The sequence below is a fragment of the Lygodium microphyllum genome, chromosome 29, assembly GCF_053477565.2.
Source record: "Lygodium microphyllum isolate KBCC chromosome 29, Lygodium_microphyllum_v1.1.10, whole genome shotgun sequence".
Taxonomy (NCBI): Eukaryota; Viridiplantae; Streptophyta; class Polypodiopsida; order Schizaeales; family Lygodiaceae; genus Lygodium; species Lygodium microphyllum.
In genome coordinates this window covers 59,134,855-59,152,736 of record NC_141163.1, presented here as the reverse complement: position 1 = coordinate 59,152,736, position 17,882 = coordinate 59,134,855, and the positions used below count along the sequence as shown (strand labels likewise).

Here is a 17,882-nt window from a genome sequence, read left to right as displayed (position 1 = left end):
CACATAGATACGTAACATAGACTAAGGTATAAACCGTACACAAGATAAATATGACATGATGTATCAAGCCATGGCTAACAATCATAGCAAATGAAAGTTTTTAGTTGATTTGCTTCTCCAATGTGCCTATAATTTTATCCATCAATCAATAAACCATCTCCCTCCAATCCCTAAACCAATGTCATTGAAATGAAACTCATGAAGGGTAGAATTTTAATAATAATTATGAAGCCTAATAATCTCCCTTTAATGCAAAATAACATGAGAATTTGAATATTTGAAAATATACATAAAGTTAAAGACATTAAAATAGACTCGAGTTTTTTTTTAAATGATGTTTGCATTGTAATATGCAAACATCTAAACTCAAAACATAGTATTGCAAGGAAGAGAAAGGCACAAAACTCCACCATTCATCATAATAATGTACATAATCCTAAGCAAATAATATGATTAAGAATAAGGGTTGCATTATGAATAATCTTGCTATGAATGCATTCCAAAATTTTAACATTGACTTTTTTTCTTGGGAATGTGACTTCTAGCATAGTTTCATTTTCAAGGTTTTTTATATACTATTGCTCTACTATTGCAAGTGGATAATACATAACTTAGAAAAATTTATTTATATTCTCAACAATCTACCATCACAACTTTTTAAAAGGTTGATGTGACGTTACTTATTACAACCTACTACAAAAAAGTATGTGTGCAATCAAGTTTGGACAAAAAGACCTTGTCCAAGAAGTAGACCTCTCTTACCACTCAAACACAATGTACAATGGTAGTTGACTTGTTACTTAAGCCATAATGAAGTGTGGGATATTTGGAAGTAGATCATTTGTGAATTAAAAATGAAACCAAAAAATGAAGGTTACACACCTTGCACCACAAATTTGGAAATTTCATGTAGATTGAATGTGTTGTCTTTAGTAAGTAAGAACTTTATAAAATAGATATATAAGTACACATGACAACAATATGAGTGCATATTGATACAACTTTTATGGATGGTGCCATTGGGGAACAAGTGGTCATGCTCACTTGGTCTAAGGAGTAGAGAAATGGATGCCATTTAGGATGGGAATGCCTATCGTAGAAAGTGTGCACTCTTCACACTAAGAAGATAGCAAATGTAACCATCTTATCATGATTCTAATTTGCAAGTATGTGAATCATAAGACTTCACGACACTTCAACCTAAGTTTCCACAAACCAAAAGAAAAAAAAAATGTTAGCTTTATAAACTATAAGATTTTATGGATACTAAGGCTATTACAAGTTTCTTACCAATAATATCATGTTGTTCCCAAGGGTCAAGACAAGTTGATTTGTTTTGGGAAAATCCCAACTCCTGTAGACCAAATGACTTCATGCCATTACTCGAAGTGTAAGTTGTCCCAAGTCCAAGAGACTAAAAGAAGAATAAATGTAATCAATGCTTCTATTAAGATAAAATGAAGCATGTAAGAATGCAATACATGCTATTTCATATTCAACATTGTTATTAAGCTTTTCTATGTCTCTCTCGAGCATGTAGCAAAATTTCAAGGTAAAATATAGTAATACGATACTTATAAATTTGAGATTTAGAAGTATTGACATGATACAAGGTGATTACTTCCACCAACTTGAATCTCAAGAGCTTTGCCAATTGTAGCCATAGAGTTAAGAGAGCCTAAAAGTAGCAACTAAGCTCATAAGAACACTACATGAGGTTTGTGTGATTGTGAGTCAAGTCCTAGCTTAATAACTTTCCAAGGGTAATACACCTATGGGTGTGCTTATTGTATGATTAAAGATTGATTGAAGAGATGAAGCAAAATCAAGTCTTTACAATTATAACGCTAAAAAATATCAAAGTTAGTGGATGAGATAGAAATCCTCAGATCCCTCCATTATGCTATCAAACTAGAAAAATGAATATAGAATAATGCATTTAAGGACACTCCATTTTGAGGTTTAGTATTGGTTATATTGGTTAGTGTACAAAACATGGTATCCATTAATTCTAAAGCATTTTGATGTATCTCCTTTTTCCACTTGCAAAGCTTCCTTCTCTCTTTAGCTCTCCTTTTTAATTCCAATCAATAGTTATTAGGTGGTAGGTCGTTATTTCAACCCTTTGTGCTCGGAGGCAAGCTGCCACATAGTTTCTATTTTTGTATATTGCCTTTTCAGATAGTTAGATTTTTATAAAGAATAACCTTAACATACTAACAATTAGTATGGATGCATAATTGTCCCAAGGCATAGTTACTATTTGGCTACATACATTCGAGGTAGAGGAGTTCCTAAAAACAACATGCGCCCAAAAACATATTAATTGAAGCTTTGGATAAAGTAAACCCCTTAACTTGTTGTGAGTATTTGGTTCACCTAGTGATCATTTTTAAGATGACTATGCAAATGTGTACGTTTGATGTGAATCTCCATTTCTAAAACACTTTGAGAGCTTTTGGTTTTATTTAGTTTTGTGTATTTTTATCCTCTCTTTTTCTTTTCGTGATAGTCCGAAAGGGTTGTGATTGAAACATGGCCCAAGAGAAGAGAAGCAGCTTTCTGTGCACTAACGTTTGTCTTTTCAAGCCCTTGAAAATTTTATCAGAGCTGGGCAACAAAGTCCTCAACTTGACAGGGTACATATGTCTCTACAATCCTATATCTTTTCTTTGAGAAACGGCTAAATTTGTATTTTAAAATATCATTGCTATATGCACCTACCAAGTGCACCCTTGCAAGCTATATTCAATATTGGCCTTGGGAAAACACCTCCACGTTATGAGATGGCTAGGGGTAACTTGCGTAACAATCTACTTACCTTATCCTGAGTGTTAGCGCCGTCTTTGGTGCTGGTGCGCGGCGGGCTCCGGGACGCGACGTCCATAATACTGCCATCTTCTTGCGTGGAGCTGCCACGTCGGAGCCAGTCAGGGGTCCAAGAAGCGCCACGTGTGCCGGCCGGTCGGGGTGCGTCCTGTGTGCTGGTCAGCGAGAGGCGGGGCCCAGGACCTGCGAGGTGGCCAGCATCCTGCGGCTGGGGTGGCTCCACGTGGCGGAGCATGGGGTGGTCGTCGACTTGGGGTTGGTCCACGCACGCAGCAGTGCTGGCCAATGGGAGGGTGGATGACATGTTTGACCACTGCTCCTGATCCTTCTCGTCCTGGTAAGGGCGTCCTCCTGCATGAGAGAATATACTGCATATATACTCTCTCTCTCTCTCTCTCGCTTTTCCCTTCAATTTCTACCCTCGCTATTATCACACGGAAACGTAAAAGCCTTGATGATATTCATGAAATGTAAGAGTAAAAGAGAGACAGAAAGAGACAGAGAGTATGTCACTCATGCAACTTCGATGCATGAGAGTCAAAATGCTACAGCCTGACGCCTAAAATTCTAGAAACTCGTTAATATCGTAGCTGTATCCTAAAACCTTGAATATGAGATCTCAGAGAGAGAGAGAGAGAGTCTCTCTTGTTCTACCGATACTTAGAATCTGTTAGAGCAAACTTTCCATGAGCATAGATCTCCGGGACTGGCTATGGCGGGGGACTGCCAAAGATACCTGATTCTTTCAGCAGAAATTCTGAAGAAGGCGCATATGTATGGGGACGTGTAAACTGGATGATCATAGTGTCGTATCGATCAACTTGTAAGACACATACAGGCGATGTAAAGGGAGTCTAGGCATGTCAGCCATTACAGAGCATGCCACATCTCTAAGATACTCCACTGTTATTGGAGTAATTTCAAAGCTACACAAGTATCCAGGTTTCTGAAGTACCCTTTCAAAATCCCCTTAAGTCTTTACCCTTGATGGCATCCTCCAGCTCTACTGGAACAAGATGTGAGTGAAAATTTGCATGAATTCTTAAATATTACCGGTACAAATTGTATTTCTATTTAAAAGAAACAAACAATCTATCAAAATCTGCCAAACTAAAGGCCAGACATTTCATGGGGGATCGTCTTCACCTTGAGCCTCCTGGGGCTTCTCCTCCTTAGAGACTGTCCAACCAAAGGATGATGGTTTCCAAACAGTGGATAGGACAGGCCGCATCAAGAACCACAAAACAGTCAAGAACTACCAATGGTGATAAGTCCAAGACTACTAGAACCTTCCTGACAATTTTGATGGCCCAAATGAGATACGGAAAATCAATAACCAACCTAATCATCAACAAGCTACATCAAAATCCAAAATGAGGTGATTGTGGAAGAAACTCAATTTCAAGTAATAATTCTAAATGCCCACGTTAATGATATACACATCTCTCAAGTTGAGAAAGAGGAGCTCCCATGTGGTCATAACCAGCTGATGGACCCTAGTAAGAAAATCACCAGCTCCAAAAAAGATATTAGTTCTCCCCGAATCTCCGAAAGAATATATTCATAAGCATCTCAGAGTGAAGTAATCCATTTAAACAAGACGAAGACGGTCAAAAAGAAAGAAAAAGAGCATAAAAAGAAACAACCATGCTAAGGGGATGACTAACCCCAATAGAGCAAGGATAGTAAGAGACTGGCTGAGAATTCTCGCATACAATTGCTTGTATCTATCCTTTTCTTACAAGAACTTTAAGCCACAGCTGAAGCACTTCTTAAAAATGAAAATGCTATATCCAAAGAACATACCTGTGGTAGTGCGCAAGACAATTATAATAATTTGTGGACTTCCCTATTGAATTTTCAATGACTGTTGTAAATGTAAGGGAGTGTACCATGTTAGAGACCATCCAAGATAGGTGTCTCAATATAGGATAGATATTAACAAGCAAAGAAAATGAATTATTGAGTCAATGTAAATCTTTTCATGGACTTATTGATGTTGGCCAAAATATTGGATGTAACTAGGCCAACAACCAAAATGGATCTAGTCTAAACAAAGCTAGATTGGATAGATCTATACACCCTTAGGATTAATGTCAACATTTTTCAATATTGCATGTAAGTGTGTAAGAACATCTTGTTTGACCACTACCCTATTCATTTCTGCCTGTTAGTCAATGATACTACAATCAAAGCTGATTGGCCACTCATAGACCCCAATCTATTCACAATTAATACAATGAGAAAAACAGTAAACATGTCTAGATTAGGGCCTTCTCAAATAGAAGAACTCTTGCTTAAGCTTGTAATCTAGTCAATTAGGAAAAGAAGAGAGTTCAATAACTCTAAGTATGCTCACCCATGTCCATTTGGAAAATATAGTAGAGCACATTGAGGCTTATCTTTAAGAGGAGCTTGTTAGAACTAGGAATGACCTTGAATTGCTAAGGAGATTGAGGCCCAAAATGTCCACATGTATACCAGGATATGGTGAGAAGAAAAAGCATAGAAACCAATAAAAGAAGTGCTTAGCCTACACAGGAAGAGGAAGCAAAGAGACATCATTCCCCCTTGCTGCCCCCCAACCCCACAAGCCACATGGCACAAAAGCCAAAGACAACCATGATAACCTAACAATAGCCAATGAATTTTTTATTATCTTTAGGTCATATCCTAATTGGATGTACCCAAGCTAGAGCCCTGATTGCCAAAACTAGAAAGAAGGTTGTGCCTATGCCCCTAGCTAATATTATTGACAATGACTTTATAGCCTTTGAAATAAATTATACCATTGACTCACTAGTGAACGGTAAATGTCAAGGATTTGGATGGTCTCCCTAATGAGCTTTTCAAGAATTTTACAAAGTTTTAATTAACCCTCTTCTACTTGTATAGAAAGATTTTATGAGCCATGGATTCTTCCTTGTAAATTTATTAACTATGAGGTGATTAAACTTATTTATAATGGGGATGACATACATAACTTATCAAACTAGAGACCAATTCTCTTACCTTCGTCTTCAAATTTTCTACCAAGGCAATGGCAAAATGACTTCCCCCCACCTCAATGGTTTGGATAAATAAAGGAGTAGAAAGGCTCAATAAAGGAGGATATATCCTAGACTCTATCATTGCTCTTTAAAAAGGATAGAACTACACCAATTAAAAAAAGGCATGTTGTTTTCTTCAAAATAGACCTTGATAAAATTGAGGATATGCTTGAGTGGATTTTATCTTCCAATTTCTATGTGGTATGGGTTTGGATAAAAGATTCATCAAGTAGTTGTTAGCATCTTATTTGGCAATCTGTTCCTTAGATTATCAATTAGACAAGGAAGCCCTCTAGTCCCTTTCTTATTTCCCATAGGTGTAAACTCTCTCGGATGATTTATCGAATCAAAAGTTGATGTTGATAACCTAAAAGGGATAAATTGACTAATAACCAAGATATGATCCTGAATTAGTTAATAGAAATTGATCTCACTTCAATTTCGTCCTCTTGGAATTGTCTTCAAATGACTCTGGCTTTGTAACTATACTCTCAAAAACTAGCATTAAAACTCTTATTAAGGATCCTTTCAAACTTGAGGTGAGTTGCAAGGTTATTGCAAAAGGGAAGGTCTTTAAGTTAATTGGGATACCAATGGGGTTCAAAGTTTACTAAAAATAGAGGTGGTAAGGTGTGCAAGACAAGGTTAGGAAAAAAGGAGAACCTAACAATTCAACTTGGCAAATAGGGTGCTAGAGCTTAAAAACATAAACATATAACCCTCTACCATAAAACCTCTATCATGTTGAAACCTCACAAAGTAGGGTTGGAAAAATAGCTTGAAGTTATGGCTAGGAGATTTTTATGTATAGGGGATGGGGACATGTTCAAATACAAGGTTGGAAAAAAAAGGGCATGGAATGGGGATAGGTTCAAAGTATAAGGTAGTGTGTGCAAGAAAAGGTTAGGAAAAAAGGATCGGCTAATAATTCAACTTGGCAAGTAGGGTACTAGTGCTTAAAGACATAAACATACCCTCTACCATAAATTATCTATCATGTTGAAACCTCACAAAGTAGGATTGGGTAAATATCTGGAAGTTATGGTTAGGAAATTTTTATGGATAGGGGATGTCAGGGAAATGTTCAAAATACCCAAGGTAGTCTAGAGGGACTACACATCACCCAAAAAACTAGGGGAGTTGGATTTCCTAACCTTATCTTCTTAGGTTGATTATAAAATGGGTATCTAGTCCACATAATCTGGAAGAGGGGTGAGCCTACTTGTTACATTCTTTAGTCACAAATTTCCATGTGCATTGGGCTAGGTAATTAGAATTAAGAAAAAGAGTTAAACTCAACAAATAAGTAGTAGAGTTATAGGTATAAAAATATATTAGGAGTCGGGAGGCATAGCACACCTAATTAGAGCTCATGACTAAAAGCAAGGGTGTTAGCTCGATTATAGCTCTCAGTAAAGGACTATCCTCAATAAGTTTGAGGTGTTTTTCAAAAAAAAATGAAAATATATGGAATAACACTACTCAGCCCAAAAGGACATGCCTAGGATGGTTAATTCTACTAAGACCCTATGAGTTATCTAAAAAATATTCGACGTAGGAATTGGAGATGGTCTTCAGCCAAGATGCAGCCCTTAAAACCTTGTGAAATAATTAGAAAACATTCGGTTAGTCATAGGACTATGAGCAGCTTCACCCACACACAACCTTCCCATTGCTACATAGACAAGGCGTGATTTATTTGACTAGTTGGGAGGGTTTACTCTCATTTAAAAAGCACAAAAAGGAGATGCAAGAGGAGACGCCATTGGTACTATGCAAGATGTCTACTTGATGAACCTCCTCATAATGTCTGTGAATAGCTCCCATCCTATTTTATGAGACAAGAATCTACAAGACAAAGGTTAGTAGAGAGTGCTAATGACAAATGTCTTGCTATATGAGCTTTGTGTTTCTTATACCCTGGCTCTCCTTTCTCAAGTGGACGGTTGTATAACATGTGGTTAGTCATGGGTTTGATTGTTATGAGCAAGGATGAGGAAATGGGCAAGCTAATATCCTCAATGTCTTGGCTCTTCAATGCTATCACCTCATCTTTAATACTTTGTTAGCATTACCCGAGAGACCATATGCTATAATAATGGAATGGTGACAAGATAATTCTTGTTTTGAGAAACTACCTCTAGTTAACTTGAGTTAAGTGGCCTATTTTAGGAAAGAATGCTAATAACAAAAAGGACAAGTTAAGTGGCCTAACTCAATAGAGCACAATTAGGGTTAGGGTAACACAAAGACAATGAACACAATGAAGATCATAAATGAATAAATCTTAAAATAATATTATACTCATGTAGCAAACACACTATGTAGTGAAGAAATATTGTACCCTGAACTCTCATGTCTCAAAGGCTAAGGTAGGGGTAGTGACTTGGAGAGTGTGTGTCCTACTTTTGAGGATCTCAAATCATAGCAAGAGAGCTTGCAAGATGTCAAATTGCAAAAAATGCAGCAAATGATGATGCTTTTACACCATGGGAGAGAGAAAACTAGCAAATGTAGCCTCTTCGAGCGCGACGATAGCCAAAAGTATAGCACCAGAGTGAGGTAAATGCAGCAATTTGGCATCAAACGCAATAGCCAATGATAAATGCGACCTACAATGTGGTTGCCAATAGATGGGGATATCGGATGTGATGTAAATGTAGCCTCAAAACAGTCAAGAACTACAAACACAGCCTCTGAAGGGCTAATGAAAACAAGGAGCAGCAATAACAAAAGGCATGGACTATGAGATATAGGTTGCAAACATGCACTGGTGAATGTAAACATTGTCATACATCTTCAACTGAGTTGTCCTCCATGAACAAGGTGTAGCTAGCAAAGCTAGAGCACCTAAAACCCTAAGATTGGTTGAATGGGAGGGTAGACTATCTATTTCTAGAAAGTTTGGGCCTCCCCAATTAGGGTTTTACATGTGGGACACTAAAACTCTCTCGAACTCTCAGTTTAAAATAATGGTTAAAATTTATTAACTAACTTGAGTTTTGGGATTGTTTAATTAAAGCTAATGGTAACTTAGCTAAACATGGATACCCTAGAAGCCCTAAACATCTCAAATCCTATAAACTCAAACACTTTAATAGCATAGGGATAGAGTGGGAAAGCAACACAAACCTAGTTCAAAAGCCATTTTCTATAGTTGTAACACAAACTGAGTTCAAAAGCCATTTTTTGTAGTTGTAACCATAGATAACAACGCTTTATCCTTTATGGAGTTTGGAAGTGGATGGGCATGATGAGATAGGACAATCATACCAATTAATAGGCTCAATGAGGATTATAAATTATGCTCTTATAGGTAACAGCCTCCTTGACTAAAATAAACATGTCAATCTCATGTTGCCTATGTCTTTTTGTATAAAAGGACTAAGTGGAGGTTGCATACCAATTCGTATTTTGGACCTAGTAGCATGTAATCTCATCACTCTTATCATTTTTCCCATTGTATTGTTCATGAAAATTTGAGTTCTAGTGTGAAATGGATTGTTAAATTAAGAGAAACCCTTGAAATTTTTCAAGGGAAGGGCTTTAATCTTAATATTTAGATTCATTTTGGTTATAATCCCAAAATACACGAAAAAACTTGCAAATCATCAAGGTTGAATATCTACTTTTTGCAAACATTGAACCTTAACTAAATTATTTTATCCAAACACATATTTGAAATTATGTTAAGACTTACAAATCTAGAAAGCCATGACAACTTGGTACCTTGGCCATTTGGCTTGCTAAGTTGGGTTTGAGATTGGGAAAATTTTGGATATAGATTGTTAGAACATGCCAATCTTTTAGAAAGAAAAAGAGCACAAGATGAAAGCTTGTTTATGAAGTGAGTAAGTAGTTGCCTTTGAGGGTATGATGTTCTACCAAATACCTCAAAGGCATGGAATCAAAGGTGAAAGTAAACCTTTCAGTAGATTCTTCAACTCCCATCTCTCCTCCATGAGACTTGTTACCTCATTGGTACCAACAAACCATGTGGGATTTGAGGATCCTTCCAAGGCCCTTGAAGATCTGCTCAGCTTGTACCTTAGGCTTCATTTATATTGCTCTTTACAACTGATCATATAGTGCATTCTCAGATAGATAGTTGATGGGAGGCTCTTCAACAATGGTGAGAGGCCATAGAAAAGGAGCTACAGAGTATTTACCAAAATGAGACTTAGACTTTTGTCGATTGTCCAAGTCACAAGAAATTCATCGACACAAAGTGGATCATTAGGAGTAAGCTAACTAGTGCTAATGGAACTTTAGACACATATAAGGCTGGCCTTATAGTATAAAAATTTCAACAAATGCAATTATTGATATGAAGAGATCTTTGCTTCTACTATGTGGTTTAGATTATTCACTTTGTTGGTTATGCTAATCGCTCACCAAGGTTAGCTTATCTATCAGATGGATAAGAAAAGTGTCTTTCTAAATGGTTATTTAGAGGAGAAAGCCTATGTGGAGCATCCATCTAGATTTTCTTCTTCTGAGTGAAAAGCTCAAGCCTTTTGCTTGAAGAAAGCTCTTTATGGACTAAAGTAAGCACCATAGTCTTAGTTCAAGAGAATGGATGAGTTTCTTCAAACTGATGAATCACTACAAGGGAATGGGCCGATAACAACGACCAATTTCGATGAAAATTTTCGATGTCACTATTAGCATTGCTATGAGCATCACTATAAGCATCACAAACTAAAATTAGCAATGCAATTTGCAACACCGATAGTGATGCAAATAGCGACATTGCTTTGAGAGCAAAAAAGAACTGAAAACGTGAGCATGGCCTTTCTCGAAACCATTTGTGAAAGAGAACGAAAGAGAGCAAGAGAGCCCAAAGCTTTCAATGGGAGAGGAAGAGGAAGAGAGAGAGAGGGGGGGGAGAGAGAGAGAGAGAGAGAGAGAGAGAGAGACAAACAGACAGAGAGAGAGTGCTCATCACTGCTACCGCCGTCGCTGCCGTCACTACCATACATGAAGAAAAAGGAGAAGGGTGCAAAGGAGAAGGGAGGGAAGCCGTAAAAGGGAGGTGCAAAGGGTTTCATATTCAAGCCTTTGAGGTAGTTACGTTGCCTCTTCTTACTTTGTTTTTGTGTTTTTTTCTTTTCTTTCTTTATTTTTGTTTGTGAAGAGATGGCATTGAGAGGGAGGGAGGGAGGGAGGGAGGGAGGGAGGGAGAAGAAGGGAAGGGGAAGAAAGGAGGGAGAGGAAGAGAAAAAGAGAAGGAAAACAAACAGGGAGGGGAAGAGATAAATAGAGAGATAGAGGGAGAGAGGGGGGTGAGTGAGAGAAACAATGAGAGGGAGAAATAAAGAGAGAGAGAAAGGGAAGGAAAGAAAGAAAGGGAAAGAGAGAGATAGAAAGAGAGGTGGGGAAAGAGAGAGGGAGGAGAGATAAAAATAGAGGGAGAGGAAGGGGGAGAGGGAGGAGAGAGAAAAGAAGTCCAAGGTAAAGAGAGGGAGGAGAGTGAAAAGAAGGGAGAGGGAGGGAGGGACATTATAAAACTATTGTCCTTCTCTCTCTCTCTCTCTCTCTCTCTCTCTCTCTCTCTCTCTCTCTCTCTCTCTCTCTCTCTCTCTCTCTCTCTCTCTCTCTCTCTCTGTGGTGCCTCTTGTACTCTCATGCTTGTGGCTCCTCATTCTATCAACTAGTACTAGAGCATCATCCTCAATGCTCATGGTTGGAGCGAGGAGTGTGAGGACTATCACAAGATCAATGCTTGTTGCCCAAACCTAAAAGAAATACAAATTATATTATTGAGATCTCTCATTTAAGGGAGATTATTCAATTAAGGCAACCATTAAGGCTTACTTTAGCGGTTTCCATAGCACAAGTTTGAAATGTTTGATCAACCATCGAAGGTTGTTATCAAGCTCAATCAATTGCCTTTTCTCAATTTCTTAAGAAGAGAATGGTCTCATATATGCAAGCACAAGGGTTACTTAAGCACAAAGACAACTAGTTTGTCAAGAAGCAAGGAGTTGCCTTATTTGAAGAATTACAAGGCTTGCTTATGATTTAAAGTCGGGGACCAACTTGTGTTTACTAGATAGAGAGAGAAAAAGAGATTACAGTTTTAATTTTCATTGTGTGTTTTGTTGAAGTCTTTGGTGTCTACAATCCCAATGTATGGTAACAGATGATGTGTTTGCGTCACTGAGAATTGTCAAATCTACATTGTGGGCCTTGGATTGAATCATGTAGCAAAAACCAACCAATGTTTCATGGAGATAAGTCTTTAAAGCCTCAAGCCTTGTTAACTAAGGCCCAAACCTTCACTTAAATAATTCATTGTACCACTAGTACTCATTGAATTGCTTCTTTAAAATCCTCCAAGGATTGGAGCTGATAATTGTGAATTGGTTCTTTGGAACTTATACAAGGATTGGAGTTGATAATTGTGAAGCTAGATTCACATTAGGAACCTGTAAAGTAATTATTTTTCAAGATGGTTTCACATTGCATACATTTGAACTAGTTCGAATTCAACCCTTTGGGAAATATAGCTCTATTCACACAGTAATCAATTGAACAAGTCTTTTGAGCCACTTATAGAGAACTATTTTTACAACGTAAATTATTTGAGCCAGTTATTCCAATAAACTGGTTCAAGTGGTTTGTATTCACATACAAAGGGAAAAACTAATTTTTAAGAAAGTGTAAAAGATAGATTCTATGCAAGTTTTGGGGGTTATTTTGGTTGGTGAAAATTTACCAAAAATTTATTGAAAAGTAGCATGAATTGATGAGTGCTTAGACCATTTTTTGTCTTCAAAATTGAGCCTTTTGGGATTGTGTTTACCTTTGTTTGGCTATTATAGTGTGCACTCGATTTGTAGTATCACCAGTCTTCTCATTAGGGTAGTTGACATCTTACTTCATGGTTCACATTTATTAAATCATTGAATTCTTCTAAAAATGTATTTTTCAACATTGAGAAGTTGGATAACACTAATTTCAATTATTAGGAGCAAATTGATAATGTTTTAGAGCAAAAGGAGTAGAGTAAGCCCATCAGATATGAAAATGTGAGTCCTATAGACATGAATAGAAATGATTGGGATGACTTGGATGAGCTAGCATGCTCTATATCATATTGATACCCTTTGAGTCTACATAGCTTAGTGTAAAAGACACAGATGGTGCTCATGTTATATGGAAGAAGCTTTATAAACTCTATGAAAAGCAAAGTGTTACATCTTACATGCATTGGTTAAAGAAGCTAATTGATCTTTGAATTGAAGAGGAGACATCTATATCTAATCACTTGAATGAGTTCACCACTATTTTTATCTAGCTTTCGACTAAAAAGATAACATTTGAGTGCTCTCTCAAAGCCATGTTTTTGCTTGTTGCTTTACTTGAAAGTTGGAATATTTTTTGGATTGCTATAAGCACTTCAACACAAACTACTGATAGATTGTCTAGTCTAAATATTGAGAGTGGTTGGCTTATTCAAAAGGTCAATAAGAAGTATAATGCAACTCCTAATAGTTCCTGATACCAACTGTGAGGTGCCCGCCCATCGGCGTTCCAGGCACTCTTTTAGCGGTCTATCGAGAAACAAATCTAAGCGTCGCTGCCCGGCACTCCCAAGGAATGTTCCGAGTTTTGTCGCCTAGGGTTTCCTGAATCCGCCTCGCAACGGAATGTTCACGACCGAACCCACTAGGGATCGACCTGAAATTCGGGTTCCTAGTTGTCAAGGTCTCCTCTTAGCAATTCTAGCATCGGGTTTTGGACATACTACTTTACGCAGAGATATCCAATCCGAAGCAGACCCATGCCGCACTTGGTTCAAAGAGAATGGGAAACGAGAGGGATGCGCTGCTCAACCTCTCTGCCCATAGGGCATAGTCCCATTCCGGTCCCCTAAAACGGCATGAATCGGGTTCTAACCTATCAATACCTAAAGGTCGAATGACGATAAAAACTTGTGCGAAGCCTCCCAATTCTCTGGGACAGGTCTTGTATGTCTCTACACTTGATCATGCATTTCTAGTTATCACAAATGATGGCATGCCACAAGAATGGATCCTTGACTCAACAGCCACATTTCATGTTACTCCACATGAGTGGTTTGTGTAATCTTATACAAATAGAACAGGTTTTATTCATTTGAGAAATGCCCATACATGTAACATTGTTGGAGTGAGAGATGTGTTTCTTTATTCTCGAGAATGTATGACATCTACCAAATCTCAAGAATGTTCCAATTAGCACTAGATAGCTAAATGAAAATAGATATATTATATTATCATTGGAATTCATTTATGAAAGATTTGCGAAGGGTCTCTTGTTGTGGCAAGTGGGCCAAGACTTGGTACTTTATGCTCTTTACATATATCTAGTATATAATATCATGTTGTAGTTACTACAAAGTAGCTATCCGTATGTCTTTGGCAATGTGATGAAAATTCTTTCACATTTGCAATTTTCTTGTTTTGACCTCTCATACTTTAATACATGCAAGCATTGTATATATAACAAGTAGATTAAGTTGTTACATAAAAAGACTCATGGCAAGAAGAGATCTAAACCTTTGGATTTCGCTCATAATGATGTGTGTAGACATATGCCTACTATGTCATTGTGAGGAGCATCATACTTTGTTATGTTTATTGATGATACTACATAAAAATTAAGGGTTTATCCTACTCCTAAAAAGAGTCCTACCTTTGAACATATGTAGAAAATCAATCATGCAAGAAACTCAAATGCTTGCATACTAATAGTGGTGGGAAGTATACTTGTTATATCCTTCAAAACTTTTATAAAATGTAAGGTATCGAGAGGGAGTTCACTGCTCCTAGAAATCCGCTCAAAATGGGGTTGTAGTAGAAAATATGTACATGACTATATAAAAAAGGATTCATTGCATACTATTTAATGCAAGACTTTCAAATGGATATTGCACTCAAGCTATTATACTAATTGTTCATTTTATCCAACATATCACCTAATAAGCCATTGGATGGAAACATTTCAAAAGAGGTATGGTCAAGAAAGAAAATCTCTTATAAGCACTTATGTGTGTCTGGTTGTGAGGCCTATGTGCATATCTCCAAGAACAAGATAAGCTTGATCTTAGGTTACAAAAATGTATAGAATCCAAAAACGAGAAATATAGGATCTAGCTACAACGTGATATTCGATGAAGAAAAGATGCGTACAGACATAGGGTGATATTTCAATGAATGGATAGCCACCACATGAGTCACATGCATAACATATCCTACATAGTTGAAGGTTAGGACAGTCATGATATGTTAAAGTGGGAATGCCATAGTGAGGTGTATAACATTATGTTCAGTAGAATTGACAATTGGAACAACAGAATGCTTAGATAAAGCAACTAGATGAACTACAAGAGTCTCTAGACTTCCATAGAGAGATACTTCATCTTTGGATTTTGTCATGGTGGCAAATTATAAAGGGCCTTCATGTTATAAGGGTACAATATCCAAGGATGATAGTTATAAGGAGAAATTGATAGCTAAGGGCTTTGAGTAGGAAAAATGACTAAAATTTGATGAGAACTTCTTACCAATAGCCAAGATGAGCACTTTTCATGCAATGGTTGCATTGATTGCTAAGGATATGGAGCTTATTCAAATGGATGAAAAAATAACTTTTTATATGGAAACTTGCATAATGATGTCTACATGCAACAGCTAAAAGGGTTTGTTATGTAGGGTAAGAAACAATTGATATATAAGCTTCACAAAAGTCTGTATGGATTGAAGCAAGCTCCAAGGTGGTCATTAGGGAAAAATATGGACTCAAAAACTCTCTCTTAAGAAATGGATTAGTGAATGATTATTTTTTGTAATCTCAAATCTCAAGTGGGTCTAGATGAAATGATGACAGTAAATGAGGTTTTGTGCAATACCATGGGTTGTTTTAGCAAAAAAAAAGGAAAAGCATAAAATTCAATTATTAACTATATCTATGGGATGGCTTAACAACAATGGTTGTTAGGTTAGCATCAGACAGCAAGGCCAAGGGCCTATGAGTTGGAGCTTTGGGGTTCAAACCCCACATGCAATGAAGGATAGTATTTTAAAATTGAACTTCAACCAAGAAGACTTGCATACATTAGTGTGATTTTTGGGTCCCATCCGTCCACATGAGAATTTCATATCTTGCCTTTCCCACTGTGGAACTCTTATGTATGTAGTAACTGCTCTACTTTTTGTTCATATGAGTGCCAATTTTCTAATAATCGAAAACCAATTTTAAATTTCTATTTCAAAAATTTCTACAAAATTTTCTAGGCCACAACTAATTTTTTTATAATTTTACATTGAGAAAACCACTATCTTTTGATCAAAGTCACATTTACAAGCCAAAGACAAAAAAAGGAGTGGAGAAATTGTGCACATCATCCCCTCTCCCCCTCTTATTGGCCCATGATATAATCTATTTGTTTATAAAAGTAATTAACTCCTAAGCTAAAGGGCTCTTTTTGAGTCCACATTTCTCCTAATGAAAATCATAAGTTTAATACTTAATGAGGTCTTAGGGATATATATGGAGTTAGACGAGTTATTATCTTTATACGAAGAAGGTGATGAATAGTAGTCGTATGCTCCCAATCCTTTACATGGATGATATGCTTATTGCTGAGAAATATATCTTAGATGCGGATGCACTTATAAGAAAAAGGTTACACTAGACCTTCAAAACCAAGGATCTCAAAAATGCATATCATACTCTTAACATGAGAGTTATGTAGGACAAACATAAGAAAACTTATTTGTCACAAAAGGACTCTACATTGGAAAAGTACTTGAGCATTTTAATATGAAGAGGGGGAATATAATAAATGTTTGGTTGTCTCCATACATGACACTCATCCAAGAAGAGAACTATAAGTCAAATGACTAGAGGTCTAAAATGGCAAAGATACCCTATGTGATAGCTTTATGTATGCTATGGTAGCTACATGTCTAGACATTACTTATATAGTGAAAGTGGTTAGCAAGTTTATGGTTAACCTTAACAAGAAGCATTAGAAAGTAGTGAAGCATATCATGAGATACTTTAATGGTTCAATAACTATGTGCATCTGCTTTTGAAGAAAATCTATCCTTGGTATGTAGATGCAAAATTTGTAAGGAATGTACCCTCCAAGACATGTACAATATAATTTGTTTTTACATTCACAAAAGGTGTAGTTTCATGGGTCTCTCAATTGCAGCTATGTATGGCCTCATCTGCAACTAATACTAAATATGTTGCTTTCACTAAGGTATGCAAGGAAGCTAAATGGCTTAATTATCTATTAGGAGATCTAGGCATTGAAGGAAAGGTGCCAATTTTGCATGATGATAGTTAGAGTGTCATCTTGTTAGCATAGGGTCCTATCTTTCATGCAAAGACAAAACATTTTGAGATGAAGTATCACTTCATCATGGAAGTGTGGAGGACAAGCAGATTTAGCTTATCAAAATTTTCTTGGATGACAACTCTACAAATCTTCTTACAAAAACTCTACAAATCTTCTTACAAAAAGTTTAACTTTGGAACACTTAGTATATTACAAGAGATATTTGACGGGTATTGAATAGTATATTTACTAGTTTCCCTCCCTTACAGATGCATTGGCCTTTAATTGGGAGGTATTGGGGTAAAGGGCCAATGCCCAAAGGTAGGGTAGGCTCCCCTTAGATGTATACACATTGTACATACATATATAATGGAAGATAATAAAGAATACAAGTAATCTTAGTACCCGCACAAATATTGGTCTTCTCTCTCTCTCTCTCTCTCTTGCTCTCTTGTTCTCTCATGCTTGTGGCTCCTTATCCTATCAAATAGGCCGGCATATCAGCCTCCTTGCTAAGTGTCTCCAAGAAACACTCAACCTTAGTTGTGTGTCTCCCACATACGCTCAACCTTAGTTGTATGTCTCCTTATCAAAAGATAATTATAAAAATAAATAATGATGTGTACACAAAGACCAAGCTCCTAATATTAGAGGTTGAGGTTTTG

The 17,882-nt window shown here is 36.9% G+C and overlaps 1 protein-coding gene across 4 annotated transcripts in view; it reads right to left on the bottom strand.

Annotated features, from left to right (window-relative positions):
* Nucleotides 1–851: 851 nt before the first annotated feature.
* LOC148010683 (uncharacterized) overlaps nt 852–17,882 on the bottom strand; it is a 35,906-nt gene continuing 18,875 nt past the window's right edge. The window contains exons 3-6 of one of the 4 annotated variants that reach the window (XM_087671169.1): nt 3,976–4,008; nt 2,822–3,180; nt 1,291–1,354; nt 856–1,200 (exon numbers count right to left, since the gene is read on the bottom strand). In XM_087671169.1, coding sequence (XP_087527295.1) covers nt 1,196–1,200; nt 1,291–1,354; nt 2,822–3,180; nt 3,976–4,008 — 461 coding nt within the window. In that variant the 3' untranslated portion in view covers nt 856–1,195. Of the gene's footprint in view, nt 1,201–1,290; nt 1,415–2,821; nt 3,181–3,975; nt 4,009–17,882 lie in introns of all 4 variants that reach the window. The other 3 variants (XM_087671167.1, XM_087671168.1, XR_015689440.1) reach the window with 3 other exon arrangements.